General features: G+C 46.6%; 1 protein-coding gene across 8 annotated transcripts in view; it reads right to left on the bottom strand.

Moving 5' to 3' along the window:
* The window catches only part of hdac4 (histone deacetylase 4), an 89,024-nt gene that overhangs the window by 26,058 nt on the left and 47,176 nt on the right, over nt 1–15,790 (bottom strand). For 6 of the 8 annotated variants that reach the window (XM_062564954.1, XM_062564952.1, XM_037489599.2 and 3 more), the window contains 11 exons: nt 14,741–14,859; nt 10,034–10,162; nt 9,725–9,831; nt 9,264–9,383; nt 8,801–9,014; nt 7,938–8,149; nt 4,300–4,563; nt 2,968–3,154; nt 2,407–2,540; nt 1,351–1,453; nt 160–206 (listed from right to left, as the gene is read on the bottom strand). In XM_062564954.1, the coding sequence (XP_062420938.1) occupies nt 160–206; nt 1,351–1,453; nt 2,407–2,540; nt 2,968–3,154; nt 4,300–4,563; nt 7,938–8,149; nt 8,801–9,014; nt 9,264–9,383; nt 9,725–9,831; nt 10,034–10,162; nt 14,741–14,859 (1,636 nt within the window). The remainder of the gene's footprint in view (nt 1–159; nt 207–1,350; nt 1,454–2,406; nt 2,541–2,967; nt 3,155–4,299; nt 4,564–7,937; nt 8,150–8,800; nt 9,015–9,263; nt 9,384–9,724; nt 9,832–10,033; nt 10,163–14,740; nt 14,860–15,790) is intronic. The other 2 variants (XM_062564953.1, XM_062564951.1) reach the window with 2 other exon arrangements.

Below are 15,790 nucleotides of genomic sequence, written 5' to 3' on the forward strand. Positions count from 1 at the left end.
CAACAATTTTCCACTGAATAAATGTGTGACTAACGCTTGAAATTTACTGTAGCAATAAGTTATAGCAGGCAAACAAAATGACTAAAACTTCATTACCGACTGAATATTTGTCAGAAGACCCATGCGATTTAAGAAAGAATAAAGAAATATGTGACTTACCCCTATGCCTCCGCACGGTAACCTCACAAACATGGGACTCACTGAACCTGAGGCAGACAGACACAAATGTGCAATCAGAGCCCGAAGTGTGGAAATAGTGAAAAAAGAAAGGGCGACCAGGTGAAGAGGTAACTGTCTGGACTCACAGGCACAGGCCGGGTGCATGACCCTGAGACCCTGGGCATTTGACCCTTTGACCTGATCTTAAAGGTAGAGTATACAAGGGCATGCTTTAATTGGGCAAGGTGAAGAGGGAAAAGTATCGCGTTGCCCTGATAATTGAACCCTCTCACTGTTCTTTAATTGGAATCAAGATTTTAGGCCAGAAAGAGTTCCGTCTTGTCTTAAAAATGGAAATGAGGGAACTTTTGACTTTGTCGGAAAACTACAGAAAACTAGCTGGTGCAGGTTTTAGGTTCCCACCCGATCATTTGTCCAAAATCCTCAACAGTATCTGACAAGTAGTTGCTACCAGGTTCAGAACAGTTTGCATTTCACTTTCCTTCTTCTTTATTTCCATTTTTGTGTGCTCGCTGACCCCTTACACAGGATTATCTGGTAATTCTCCTGTGTAAGCAGTAATAATAAGGGGAATTTATGTCTCCACTGGAATGAAAGCTAAGATGACCACTGGGGTTTGCCCCTTAGCTTTTGGGGCGTGCACACACACACACACACACACACACAAAAAGAGAATGCCTTGGCTACACGTGCACTTTGAGCCAGAAAGGCCAGACGTAAGTGACAAAGCAGCCTGTGCGACTTCCAGTTAACAAGCTTCAGCAGTTCCTCACCTTATCGTAACACCTCCAGGACTTTATGAGATCGGACCTTTTGTTATGACACGGTTTAAGCATTAGAGAAGATTCCTTCCACAGACGCTGCAGATTTATGGCAAAAGACCACTCGACCCTTTGTGTTGCATGCATGCAGATTGATTTGTGCAGTGGCCCATTGTGCATGTGGCCTTTGTGTAAAATACAATGACACACTTGTGCAACACTGTGCTGTATATTGCAAAATTTATTTATGTAAGTTTTTAGGCTTCAGCAGACTAGTTAAGACAGCAGCATGCCTGGCGGTCAGTTCGCCTTGAAATCTATACCGTTGCTGCCAGATCGGTTTATGTTCAGACCGAGTGTGTAAATGCATCTTGTGTGCTCGTAATCGACGTGTCCTTGCATGTCTTACAGTCCAGTTTCTGCCGCAGCGGGTTGGTTCCGTAGAGCAGGACGTGGGCTTCAGAGTGGACCGTCTGCAACTCCTCCAGCGAGGCCTTCCTCCCGCGGATGCACTGATCACAAAGAAGGAGAGAAGAAGAGGAGGAGACGGCGATGTGAAGACGTGAGGCAAAGAGAGATAAAGTTACGGATTCGTTTAGAGATACGGGCTCACAATCCAAACTGTTATAGTCATCAAAGATCGGAAATATAGCGTTACATTGTCAGAAGGACCAGTCCCACCCTCATAAAGAGGTACAGCATATATTGAGGCACATGAAGTCTGTGTTTGTACAGCAAACAAAGTTTAGGAGGTGAAAGTGGTTCATTTTAATGCAATATATGCTAAATATTTTTCATTGATAAACCCAGGTGTCAATAGAAAATAGCTAAGCACTGCCCCCTTCTGGTCATTGAAGCTACCTGTGCTTCACAGTTTAATTCTGGCACAATTTACCTCTTAAGATCACAACAGGTGAACAGACGAAGGAAATAAAAACACTGATTCATTTTGAAGGCCATCAATCGTCTTGTTTTTGATGGACTTCGAAGCTCGTTCTGGGAGCCGTTGAGAAGGCCTCATTGTCCTAATGAACAACTCAGCAGTTATTACAATTTTTAATGAACACCTTTAATTATGCTTTTTAGATTTTAAGTTCCTTCTGATGTTTCTGTCTGCTGTGCAGTGTGGGAACTACGTCTATTGTCTGTAGAAATGGTTTTTCGTGGCAAACATGTTTCCTCTCTGGGGAGTAATACAGCTTTTCTAATCAAATCGAAATATTTAAGAATTGGCACCAAAAACACGATACTAACTGTATGTGCTAACCTCAAATAAGTACTTAGTAATTAGGACGAGGCCGATTTTTATTTGTAATTCTTGTCACTGTAGCTGCAGGACAAGACAATTCAATTATATTGTTTTAGAAATATTGAATCAATGCAATCCACGCCAATTTGATTTATATACTACCGCATCACAGGACACGTCTTGTATGGAGGAGGTCAAGTGTAACGGTGGCCTTACCTCGCAGTGCGACCTGAGGCCAGTTTCCTGAAGGCGGGACCAGATACTCTGGATCCGTCCAGCATGCTCCGGATGGCTGGTGGTGTTGCCGCACATGCACTGGTGCTTCTGCATCAAAGAGTCATACACCAGGCCTGGAACAATACACACACACCGTATACTCATTTGTATAGCTTCGACAACAAGGGAAGGAACTGTTGTGGCGACAAGATTCCTGTAATCGCACAGCTAAAGTCTCATGATGTGATTATATGTTGCACCGGCTTCACCATCAACAACAAAAGTCACGCTGAGCGGGTCCAGAGAGATAAGATGACTCCGTAGAGTAAATTACACCTGTTGTGGCGTAGGGCGTCACAGGGCTCAGAATACCCTGCAACAGCCTTGAGCGTATAAACAGCCGCTGTGTTGCGGTTTCCCCTCCAACCTGCAATCAGCAGGATTACTGTGTGTTTATGATTGTTGTTTGCTCGCTCTTCTTTACAACGCACCTCCGAGAGCAGAATACGTGCTGCAGGGTGTTATCCGTTGGAGCCATATCATTACTATGTCTCTACGTACCTGTTGTGAATCGAGGCTTGGCGGGCGGCTCCTGAACCACCATGGGGAAGGAGGCGGAGGCAGGGGACGACTGGGCTCTGGAGAGGGGACGGTGTCCGGCGAAGCTCACCGACAACCCGGCTGCTTCCATGGAGGCTTGGTAGTTCCTCAGCTGGTGGATCCGCTGCTGCTCCAACAGCAGAGCTTGCTGCACGCACACACACACACACACACACACACACACACACACACACACACACACACACACACACACACACAAACACACACACACACAGAGAGAGAGGGACATGTGCCGTGTGACTGCTAGACCGCAATGTCTTCCCCCTTCCAGAGGGTGGCACTAGACCCTTGCAAATACCAAGCTGCTGTGTTACACAGAGACATGTGGATATGTTTCTCAATCTGTGCACACAACTAAGAATCCCACAATACAATACCTAATAATTCATGTAAGCATTCAGCTGAAAAGGACTAAAACCATTGAGCACTGCTCAACAGCAGGGGATCCCTCTGACCCGTCCGTTCAACAGCTTTAAAAAACAGCAAAGGCGGTGCGAGGGGTTAAATGTCTTATGATTATTTCATCTTGGGTGACAGGTCTGATCTTTTTCACTCCGAGCATTCCCGTTGGTCCAACTGTGTCTGCTTACATCCAGCGCCATGGCGACAGTGATGGGAGTGCCTGATTGAATTTGGACAGCAGGGATGGGCTAGACTGATGAGAACACAGTGTCCCGACTGGGAATGGCTGTGAATGGCTGTGCATGTGTGTGTGTGTGTGTGTGTGTGTGTGTGTGTTTGCAATGCAAAGACCTACAAAATAAATCCGTGCAGGAGAAATGAAAGTTGAGGAAGGATTTCTTTGTGCAGAGCATTATGTTTTGAATGCTTGTAAATGTGATTGTCCACGTGGAGCAGCTCGGGAAAAAGTGTGGAGGAGGTTCAACAGCCCTAAGCCATTCATAAAAATAAAAACACACTACTCTACTACTGTGTGGTGTGTGCAAGCACTATCTACTATCTATGTATCTACAACATTAAGGGAAATGTTTTCCATAAAATGAATGATAACATGGAGGCGGCCAACAAAAGAAGGGTCATTATTAATGGTAATACGTACACGTGATGAGATGACGTTACCGGGAAGGGATTTGATGCCAAAATTCAAATCAGTTTCATCTTCCTTCTTTCTATTTTGATTCAATTTGTGTAGTCTTCATTTCAACTGACTCAACTTCTCCTCCTGTTGTTTTCATAGCTTTTCACCTTCTCGCTGTTCCCACTTAGCATCGTCTTCTCCTCCCACTCCCACCTGCCCTCCTCCTCCCTTACCTGTCGGAACAGGAAGTCCTGCTCCACCAGCCTCTCCTCCTGCTGCTGCTGCTCCTGGGGGTCGGGAGGCTCCTGCTTGATGACCAGCCCTCGCCCCGAATCCTGCGCCGACGCAGAAGAAGAGGCTGAGAAGGACGCGAGGGAGAGCTCCTGGTGCTCCCGGAGTTCCTCCTCCGTCTCCTCAGGGTGACTCTGGTGCTGCCTGGCCGGCCCCGAGGCGCTGGAGCTCGCGGCCGACACCTGATCACCGGGCTTGGACATGATCTAGAGGCCGAAAAGAGGAGAGTTCAGGGGGTGGGGGGGGGGCTAAGGGACGCACAACCCTTTGTTGAGTTTTATGATTCTCTCAAGAAACAGGTTGGAGCAATAATCTTGTTTTCTTTACTTTATGTTCTACTATTTGCCAAAATTGCTTAACTCAATTGCGGTAAAAATGACATCTGGTCTGTGGTGTCGTGCGCGACATTGATCTCACAAACTGACCTTTTAACTTGCTAACTAGCAACAATGGAACTTCTTATGAGGCAAAACAAAGCAGCTGAAACTTAACTGTCTCCCCCCCCTTTTCTAACCTACTTATAGGCCCTGACAGCACACAATTGGTTTTAAAAGTATTTAATTTACATAATGTGGTAAACAAGCATCTCTATATTGATTCAACTTAAACATTATTGTCAAATTAACACACGCTAAAATGTTTCACCTGCGTGAAAATTGGGAATAATGGTCTGACAAGGTTTATTTTAAATCCTGATAGTTTGGCTGAATGTTGTTAGGGACTAATCTTACATTAAATCACACATTTTAGAAGAAGTCGGGACAAAAATAACTTATAACAGCAAGAGGAGAAACGAGGGGAACGAAGTAGGGCTGTCAAATGTAACTCTTATTGTGGTTGAGATTTATGCAATAAAATATTTTAGTCAGTTAGATCGGAGAGAGAGCGAGGCGGTAGTTGAAGACAGAGAGAGTTTTATGTGCAACATACAGCAGAGAACTATGCAGAGAAATACCTCCGCGGGTTAAACAGAAGGGGGGTTAGTGGCAAACGGACCACTTTGTGTTGCACTGCTACGCTGAGCTAGCGGCTACTTCCATCTCAACGTCTGCCTTGCGCGGCACAGTCTGTCCCTCAAAGGCTGTGGTTTGGAAAACGATGATCAGATCTAAAGTACACACGTTCTAAAGTGATTACTTATTACTTAAGATAATAAGATTTAGTCTTAAGGAAGAAAAATAAACTTCTAATAGCGATTAATCTAGATCAATGAATTTCATGTGAGATGAATTAGTTCCCAAGAAGGAAGACCTGCCATCTTGTCCGAGCGAATGTGGGGCGAAAGCACAACCTTCTCCCCTTTAACAAGTTTCGCTCTGTTTCGTTCCCAAAATAGCTGACTGCAAAACAACAACAAGGTAGAAGACCTTTAGGTCGCCCAAACAAACGCTAACATTAGCCCGGCACATGCACTTTTAGTATAAACAGAGAGCAACCGGACCTGTACTCTGAACTCGGGTTATTTATCTACTTTGAGGTCAAATCCATGCAGGTAGTTAACTGCACAAGAGGAGCCACTGAGAGGAAGAAGCCTGGAAGGCCCGCTGCAGGAACCTTGTTGTGGCAGCTGTTCCCCCGTCCCTGTCGTCAAAAGACCTCAACCTTGATGTGCAGGTCATGATTGGAGTGGACCACTGCATGAAAGCCCCCCCCCCCACCCCCACCCCCACACACACACACACAGTGAGAGACAGAAACAAACACACTTGGCTGGCATATTGCCCAGGGAACAGTCCATTGACGTCAGAGAGCAGGCTCCTGCCTCATCCCAGTCCCCCTTCTCCAAACAAACTCAAAACACCCATTCAGTGCTCTCTCTCTCTCTCCCCCTCTCTCTCTCTCTCCCCCTCTCTCTCTCTCTCTCTCTCTCTCCCTCTCTCCCCCTCTCTCCCCCCCTCTCTCTCTCTCTCCCCCTCTCTCTCTCTCTCCCTCTCTCTCTCTCCCCCTCCCTCTCTCCCTCTCTTTCCCTCCCTCTCTCCCCCTCTCTCTCTTGAATGTGATGGAGGGCACACAGACAGACGGACAGAGAGATATTATGGTACACACGGACACACTGGTTGCCGGTGTCAGTCGGCCGTCCTCACACACTGTACACAACAGTGTCATGGTAGCGAGCGCACCTCAGTGTGGCCTCAGGTAATTAAGGGGAAGCAGCACATTCTTTTATTCCTCTCTTTGCTGCCAAAATCTCCGACAGTTAAAGCCAAAGTGTAAGGTGGAAGGAAGGGCTCCTTTTCCTTGCTCTAGGAAGGGTAGAATCGTGTTTTACAAAGTGGTGGATGTCCAATGTGGATCCATGAAATTTAATTTCCCGCACCTCCTCACGTTAAATCCCGCATGTATCATTAGGAGACGATGTATATTTTTAAACTTGACTATTATGCGGTAAGCAATAATAAATCTGGGAGGTAGGTCTCAGGCTTACATTGTGTTATGTTATTTGAGAGGCAGCTCAGAGACAAAAGATAATCAATGACTAGCCATGAGATGATTACATTTGCTACGAATGGGACTACTGGGTATACAACTAAAAGGGCTTTGTGACTGCAATATTATTATTTAAACTATGCATTTAAAAACAAAAAATGCTCTTTGCGGGTAATGTTACAAAGATAACAACCAAAAATAGGGAAAGACTGTAATGTACTGTATTACACTAGTTACTGTATATTCATGCTGTGCATAAAACAATTCTACAACGGTTCTACAGTTATTTGTGATTTAGTGCACTCAGGGAATTAGGGAAGGAATCCTGTTTGACTTATGCACGGAAAATTGAAAGCACAGAGCCAGAATATGTCCATAATAATAATTTATTTATTACTTTTTTATGATGTCTAATATCGCCGTCAATGATTGACAGTGTATGGTCCATTCTAACTGAAAAATGTTTGGGGATTTCTTTCCTGTTTTTTAATTGTAAACTCATTAGGTTCAATTCTCACTTTAAAGAAGCCTGGTGCATTAAGACAATAACCTTCTTTTACACATGAGCAGGACTTAATTAGCTGCAGTCACAGCGCGCTGGCGTTTTGGACGAGAAGGAGTCACTAACAGCCCCAATGACAAAAGATAATGGGACTAAATCCTACGGGAATATCTGCACTCACAAAAACACACAAACAACCACCTCCCTCTCTACAAAGGCCGTATAATGATTGCGAATCACCTCGTCTGCGCACACACAAACACAACGATGCGCTGGGCCACACTTCCTGCGTGACTATATATGGAGGCGGCTTCCTCTCGAGCACAGTTGCCAGGGTGACAGGGAGAAGAAGGGATACATGAACAGGGACAAGAAAGACTTGCTAGAAGAATCGCTGATTCCCGGCTGATTCATTGTGCTCTTGGAGCAGAGGCAGGATTTACACACATTAAACAAATCAAAGTTGTGTAGATGGACGGAAACCCCCCTCGCCCCCCCCCCCTACACACACGCGCGCAAACTTAAACAGACAAACCCATATAAATCCCTGGCTGCTCTACCGCAGCTGTTTAAATGTTGCTTCGGACACCATTTTGGACACGCACATGCACGCGTACGTACGTAGTGACACACACGCATGCATTGAGCTACCTTGTTGATGATGTGCTGCTGCTGTTGGAACTGTTGTTTGTGTTTCTCCAGGAACTGCTGGTGTTGCTGCTGGACCACCAGCTGCTGCAGGGCCTGGGCCTGTCCACATTGCTGCTGGGGGAGAGGGGCCGACTGGGTTCTGCCAAGGGGGCGGTGGCCACGGGCGAGTTTGGAGACGGAGGGGGGGGGCAGCGGGAGGCCGGCCAGACCTACTGAGGTGAACACATGATGGTCAGAGCAGAGTGTCGTTCTTAGCTAGATCGATTCTGAAATTTGACCATCATTCCATTTGCTTTTCAGTGTATGTAAAGCATCTCAGGTTTATTCATTATATATTTTACAGGCCACCTTTATCACTGAACTTGCAGATACTGGACAGTTTGTTTACATTTATCTTCGGGTCCACCTACAAGCATTTTTAAACAATTATGAGGTGTAATCGCCCATTTCAAAATAACTAGAATATCCACCTGGCAATTGTTTGCATCCGCCCACCAGGCAATATAGGTTTGCACCCCCTTCTGTGCAAAAAGCCATCACTTCATAATTTTATCCACCTGGATTTTTTTTGCAAAATTGTTATAATTGTGAATTTTAATGTTTTAATTGTGAGTATGCCCAAACATATCTATTGTGAGGTCATAATGAGCTCCAAAATTTGGCCGCAACTTTACATCATCAGCCAAACTGTATGTCCAAAGAAAATGACTAGTACTAATTCACAGTATTTTTATTTTTAAGTTATGAGTTAAGTGTAAGCTGTAGTCGTACAACAGTGAGCCAAAGAAGTATATACTGTAAGTGACATATACATGATTATTTTATACAAATGTAAAATATAAAAGTTTGCAGTGAATGCTGACCCATCGAATTGTGGCTCTGCTCCATCAGCACCATGTGTTGGAGAAGGGGGTTGTGACCAGCCACACCCCCTCCGCCCCCCTCCCTGTCCAGCGCCGAAGACGCCAAGTAGGAAGGCAGGTGGGCCGTGGGCAGGAACGGACGGGTCAGAGGGATCCCCTGCTGTAGCGCGGGCAGCGCCAGACGACTCTCGCCATCTTGGTGTGCTGACCCCACCTACAGAGAGAGGGAGAGATACAAGAAGACATTAAGACACAAGGAGGGAGACAAAGAGGCAGATGGACAGAGACAAAGCCGGGTTACATGAGACAGAACGGGAGCGAGATGGTGGAAGAGAGGCGCACATGGAAGGCACCGTCATGCCAAGGGAATAATTGAGAAGCGGTTTTGCAATCTAAATATTCTTTGGTGTCATGAGTGATGCTACATTAAAGATTCATAATATTGAGCTTTGACTGTACTCACATAGCTGGCCTGCCCTGTGGCTGGGAGTCCCAGGGTGATGTTGGGCAGAGAAGGGGAGGTGTAGAGGGACAGCTGGCTGACTGAACCCTCCCTTGCAGCCAACCTCTGAAGCAGAGAGGCCTGAACACACACACACACACACACACACACACACACACACACACACACACACACACACACACACACACACACACACACACACACACACACACACACACACACACACACACACAACATTGCAGTAAATGATCACAGAGCACAGTCACAAAGTAGACACCATGTCTTGTACAAACACATACAGATACACACACTCACACACACACTCAGAGCTCGCCATTAAAACAGACCGACAAAGCCACTCTCCTCCTGGAGTTGTCTGGTCACCTGTCTGTCCCCATGCACACAAACAGCAGAAGACACACACACACACACACAGGTGGATGTGCAGTAATGTTGGTTACCTCTCCTGGGCTGCAGGAGATATTTACCCCGTTCTCACAAGGGATGTTACTGGAGCTGTTGTTGGGGGAGCTGGGACCTGAGCCCGGTGCACTGTTGCATGCGGACTCTGTAACACACAACGCACACACTCCATTTGTCTGAAATGCTGAGCTTGAAGACCACATTTTCTGTCCTGGGGTGTGTTCAATTCATGGAGTAGTATGGATTTAGTTTTGTTTTCCAATTCGAATTTGCATCCAAATTCATGAAAGATGTGATGAAATGAAAGATGATGGGAATGGGAAGATTTTAATCTCTTTGTGGCTCACCAGCCACGTCGAGGGAGCGCTTCTTGGCGGTAGTTACGGGGCCATCTTTCCTCCGGAGAAGAGGGCTGCTGCGGCGCTCCGTCACCTTCTGCTTTAGCCGGGAGCGAAGCTTCAGGTTGGGCTCTGAGGCTGTCGGGACGGAGAGATCAACAGGGTCATGATGGAGGATTTACTCAAAAAGGTGGAGTTTCAGTCCGTACGAGGACAAAACTCAATGGAGGTGCTTCTTTTTCATTTTATGAAATTTCACTTTCAATTACAAAAACACAAGCCACTGTCCATCACCACGCAGGTTTGTGCATCCCACTGTCCGTCCCTCTCTTTTGCCTCTCGTTCTGGATTGGCGGGGGGGGGGGGGGGGGGGGGGACAACGTATGGGCGAGTGCCACGTGAGGGAGAGACAGAGACGAGGTGCATTCGGCCTGTTGTGGGAAACCTCTCTGGTGAGGGGTAGGACCTGACATTTTCCCTGGTCGCTCTCTGCCAGGCTACACCAGACACAGCCGGTTTTATTCCCTACTCCACTGGCTTCCTTCCGATCAATTAGTCGAAGCCGGGCGGGTTGACCGACGGCTGACCTTCTGTTGGTTTTGGAGGTTTGTATCAAACAGATCACGCTAAAGTTGGGACCTGTTGGTTCAGCTGAGTAGAACGATCTGTGTTCGTGTAGTGTTGCGGTTTATTGCCATAAGATGTATTCAGGGTCACCATAAACTCTTTGGCACCTTGCTTCCTGAGGTAGGATGGAGCTACGCAGAGTTTTAATGTACTCCAACGAGGTACTAGCACTCAATATACCTCCTGGTCAGTGAGGATGACAGGACCAATTTATAATGTCTGAGTACTTTTTAAAACTGCACTTTCAATTTTAAGGGGAACTCGTGCCTGATTTTATAAAACTCAATTATGATAAAAAAGCTTCTTCCTCAAACTTCTAGTAGAAGGCACTCTCCTTTTGCTAAGAGCGATGGAGTGGGTCGGGATGAAATACTATGCATTAGCTGAACTGACAGAAGCTGAGGGAAGGACTGCGGTGCATTCAGGTGCAATTTGAGTCTGGTGCACAAGGGGATCGTAGTACACAGGTGTGACATGGGACTGGCTGCGACAGTGACATTAAACCACCCTCTATCTGGTCCATGGGAAGCAAAGCAAAGGATGCTGGAGCAGAGGAGGCTGCGGTAGAGCATCCTGAGTCATTAAGAAATGGACAGCTAATCGGAGGGAGGGAGGATAGGTGGAAAGATGAATGGAAGGTCAGAGGGAGGCGGCGAGGACGCTGAAGGGGAAGGAGAAGTAGGGGTGTGTGTTGGCTGGGCACTGGTCGCCACGGGGTTGTTCACCTCAGGACGCGGTGACTTTGAAGGGTGTTAATGCCGACTGGGCAAAAGCACGCCAGTCTGCACACTCGCCGCAGAGGACCCAGACTGGTCTTTACTGCTGACTCTGGCAGTTTACTGTAGCACTCTCCTCCTTCCATACATCCCCTGCTCTCTCTCTTTCTCTTCCTTCCTCCCTCTAAATCTCCCCCTCTGTCTCTCCCCTGGCGCAGCTCCCTCTCTCCTTCGTTGCTTCACCTGAAGCAACCGTTGGCATCAGTGTAGGAGCTGCCTCTATTCAGCCTCCTTAAAGTTATTCAGCCATTCTGCCGCATTCTGGGTATTGTCACTTGGCATTCCCCTCGACCTCTGCAGCTCATCCAGAATGCAGCAGCTACACTGGTCTCCCTTCACTGGTTCCCAGTAGCTGCCCGCGTCCCTTTTAAAACATTGGTACTCGCGTACAGTGTCAGGTCTACATCCAGATGGTCAAACCTCACATCAAAGCCCGCTCTGCATCCGCCAATCGGCTTGTTGTTACACACCTCTGCCCACTATACCTGGACTAAGTAGCACTTATTAGCACTTACAATCGCACTCGGTTAAAGCACTTTGCAGTTTGTCTTTCTTGTCGAAATGGTGCTTTCTTGAATTCTTGTCTGTGCCCACACGGTTAAATGCACTTAGTCACTTCGGATAAAAGCGCCAGCTAGATTAAATTTAATGTAATAGTCTCTTGTCAGGCCACAGTGTGCCTTTGTCTGTGGGGACACTTAACTTTACTTACCAAGGTAGAAAATTACCTGGGCTGCTGCAACCCACCGTCGCGCCAATATAACAGTACAATATAAAAAAAACTTTGGCTTTTGAGGCGAGAATGAGTAATAACACACTAGACTCCCAGATCTCCGATTACACATCACTGCTCAAGACGAGAAATAACCCAATGTTTCTTTCTGATGCCCCATCACACTTCAGTGTTGTCAGAAACACACTCCATCCATCCGATGACATATCTCCTGCTTCAACGGATGAGTGGTGGAGGAGGAAACCGCTTCCGTGATACAAAACGTATTGATCAGTTGCTCATTTGTTCTGACAGACGGGAGTCCCGGGCTTCATGCCGGGGGAAGCCGCGCTGCTCTTTTCCAAGGAAGGCAGGCAGAAATCAATGGAGTAGTTTGCTGAAACTCATCAGTGGAGCTTCCCAGAAATATCCATTGAATATGCATTAAATGTATAGTTTTAAGAGCCGACGGATGAAACAGACAGACGCGTCTGTTTGGAAATCTCTTCGACTCAAATTATTGATCAGACATTAATGTCATACGAAAGAAATCCATCTTCAAATATCCTATATTTATATATATATTATTTTCCCAGTGGCAGTGTAAGTGTGCCTTGTCGTTGGTTGTGTCAGGTTCAAAGCCAGGGGGGTGAGATTAGACGTATTAATGCCAGGCATTTGCAATGTAAACATAAAAGTTGCCATTGTTAGCGCTGTTGGCACCTTTAGCACCGTTAGCCTTTAGCTCAGCTGTCAACGTGTTGGCAAATGATATGCTCCAAATTCCATCAAGTCCTACAATAAATTGGGCTTAAAGTGGAAGGCAAGGATTGGCAGGCAGAGGAGAAAGAAGGAAGTTATCTCCTAAGAAAGAGCAATCTGCATGTGGATATTGTGCAGGGTTTAAATGTTCAGTGAACAGTGTGGTTTGGGAATACGTCAGTGTGTGTGTGTGTGTGTGTGTGTGAGTAAGAGACAGTGTGTGAAAGAGTGAGGGACAAAGGGGGTCAGCTGGACAAGTGTGTGTCTGTCGTGAAGGCCTTTGCAGACTTCCTGCCTCGGCGTTCAAAGTGGCTCTCTGTGTTCTCCATTATCACAGAGCTTCTCAGACTTGGACAATGAACCCCTGTTGGAACTGTGCGCCTGGCCCAGCCTCCCCGAAGTACTTTTTAGGGATTTACACGCCTGCGCTTGAGAAAACGGGGTCATCGCCAACGTCGTGTTTGACGGAGCAGCGGCTCAGGGCCGCGGCGGCTGCTGTCGCTCACTTCCCTCCTGAACGCCGTCTTATCGGATCTGCTGGTGTGTCGCCTCACTGCTGACGCAACAGTTCCCCAACAGCTGTCTGTGTTTCCCTCTCTTATTTTTAACAAAGCACAACGCCTTCAAATCCTCGATACATGCACAGTAACGGGCCGCGAAGCCAGCGGCACTTTAGTGTCACTAAACGGGGGGGGGAATATTTCGTGCGACTGTCGCTGAAAGCTGAAGCTTGCCGTCTCGAGGTTGTGTGCCAGGACAAATCCTCCCCCGCATCCAGCTCAGCAGCAGGTGGGCAGGAGGAGCGCAGAGCACACGGAGCTGGGCTTCCAGCTGTGAGAGCAGGCAGCGATGCTGCCAAGGCAGCTGCCGACGCTAAGCGAACAATCGCAGCTTGGCCCGGGCTCCACTTGGACAGCGGGAAGGAGGACCGACGGCCCGACGCGTCCAAAAGGCAGGACTTGCTGCTTTTTAAGCGCTTCTCATGACAGCTCTGAGAGTGGTGAAGGGCCGCTTTGTTAAACGGCAGGATCTATGACGTCTGTGGAGGAGTATCCATGAATGAGCTAATATCTAAAACAGGAGATTAGCCCGACAGGCTTTTCAGAATCACTTTTCTTTTAAGGGGTGGGGGGGGGGCGCAGATATTGAAGATCTGGTGATGACGCACAAGGCTGAATAGAAGTAAGAAAGTCCCTTTCAGACTCAAACCCTTGAATATGTCCACATTGACTCAATACCTTGAATAGACCTTGAATCCAAGAAAATAAAAATACTTTCTAAAAGACATGTCTTGGCAGCAAACAGCCACTTCCTGTAGTTTACTTCCTGCCTGGTTAAGTCCTTGGAAACTGGCTGATTGTCGGTAGAACACTACAGATCTAGTGCTCAGTCAGCTGTAGAGGTGCTAATTTTGTAAGCTAGGTGTTTTTTCCTGCTTCCAGTCTCTATGCTAAGCCGGGAGGCTGCTGCCTGCAGGTACATATTAATCACAAGTAGTGGAAAAAAAAAAGTCTTCATCCTAACTCTTCTGTTTGAATATTTTCATTTAGAGGTCTCTCCACCCACCTGCCCTCATTTACATAAGAATGTTTGAATTAAAGGACTTCTGGAGACTATTTCTGGGGCTCCTTTTAATCCTCCAGTGGCTGACTCCTGGTTCATGTGCTTGACTTTGAAACCCAATAAGCCATTTCAATTTCTAATGCAAGAGAATAAGGGAGATTAAGCTCCCCCCCCCCCCCCCCCCCCCCGCCCCATCAAGACAGGCAATGTGAGGCTGGAGGAATACGGCGGTCAGGAAGCAGCAATTCTCAGCAAAACCATGGCACCACTCTGTACCTGTTTTGCGCAGAGGGAAGTCGTCTTTTGAGTCGTATGTGCCCAGCATCGGGTGGGTGTACGCTGACAGGGCTGTTTGGGGAGGAGAACTCTGGTCCAAAGAGCTGTGCTGGGTTTTTCTACAAAAAAAAAGAAAAAAAAAGGATTGATTTAATACACCCGTATTTATGTATGTTTGCTAATCTACAACGCGGGGCGGAGAAAGAGACAAAAGAGTAGAGACTTTAAGCTGAAAGCATTCTCTTCTTGTCTTTTTCACTATAAGACAGCACAGGCCAAGGCCCATTTTCCTTCTGAAGAGGTGGAGGCTAAAGGAGGGGTCAAAATGCTGGATGAGAGGAGAGATGAGGCTAAAAGCGAGGAGAGCGGAAGGTAACAGGAGAAAAAGGAGAAATGGTGATGACAGTGAAGGCAAATCATTTTCATCCAGCGCCACGGAAGAAATGTTTGCCTGCTTAAAGCCTCTTCAAATATTTGAAGCGCATGAGAGGTGCCATTGTCTTTTTTCTCAGCCCCCTCCAAAAGACACACACACACACACACACATCAAATAGAGAAAGCTGTCAATCACCGACTACAAAAATAAAAGTAGGATTCCTTCAGCGATTCCTCTGTAGTCTCAAGGCAACACGGCGAAGACTCTAAGAGACGCTAATGTTGATGCTAGAAACTTCTCACACATGCAGGGAACAACACACAACGAGGACGGGGCCTTTAATGACGTCATCATTGCGGCTTTTGTGTTTGAGATTTTCCAGGAAGCAAATTTTTCATTTGCTGAGGTAAGAAAAGGCAACAAAGGAAAAGCTTACACAAGCACAAAGAGCACAAATGTAGATTACAGATAATCATACTTTTTCATCTGTGTGGATGAATAAACAAAAAGCAGCATTTGAAGATATTTAAAAGGTTATTATTATAGAGAAAAATGAACAGGATGGTTTGCTTTAAAACGTAGCTTTTCTTTAAAATAGGAATGAACTTGAATTTTGACCCAATATCTCATGAATTCTCCATCCGACCTCCTCCCGAGCTGTGAGTGCACCTGTG

This window comes from Pungitius pungitius, chromosome 10 (genome assembly GCF_949316345.1).
Source record: "Pungitius pungitius chromosome 10, fPunPun2.1, whole genome shotgun sequence".
Classification (NCBI taxonomy): Eukaryota; Metazoa; Chordata; class Actinopteri; order Perciformes; family Gasterosteidae; genus Pungitius; species Pungitius pungitius.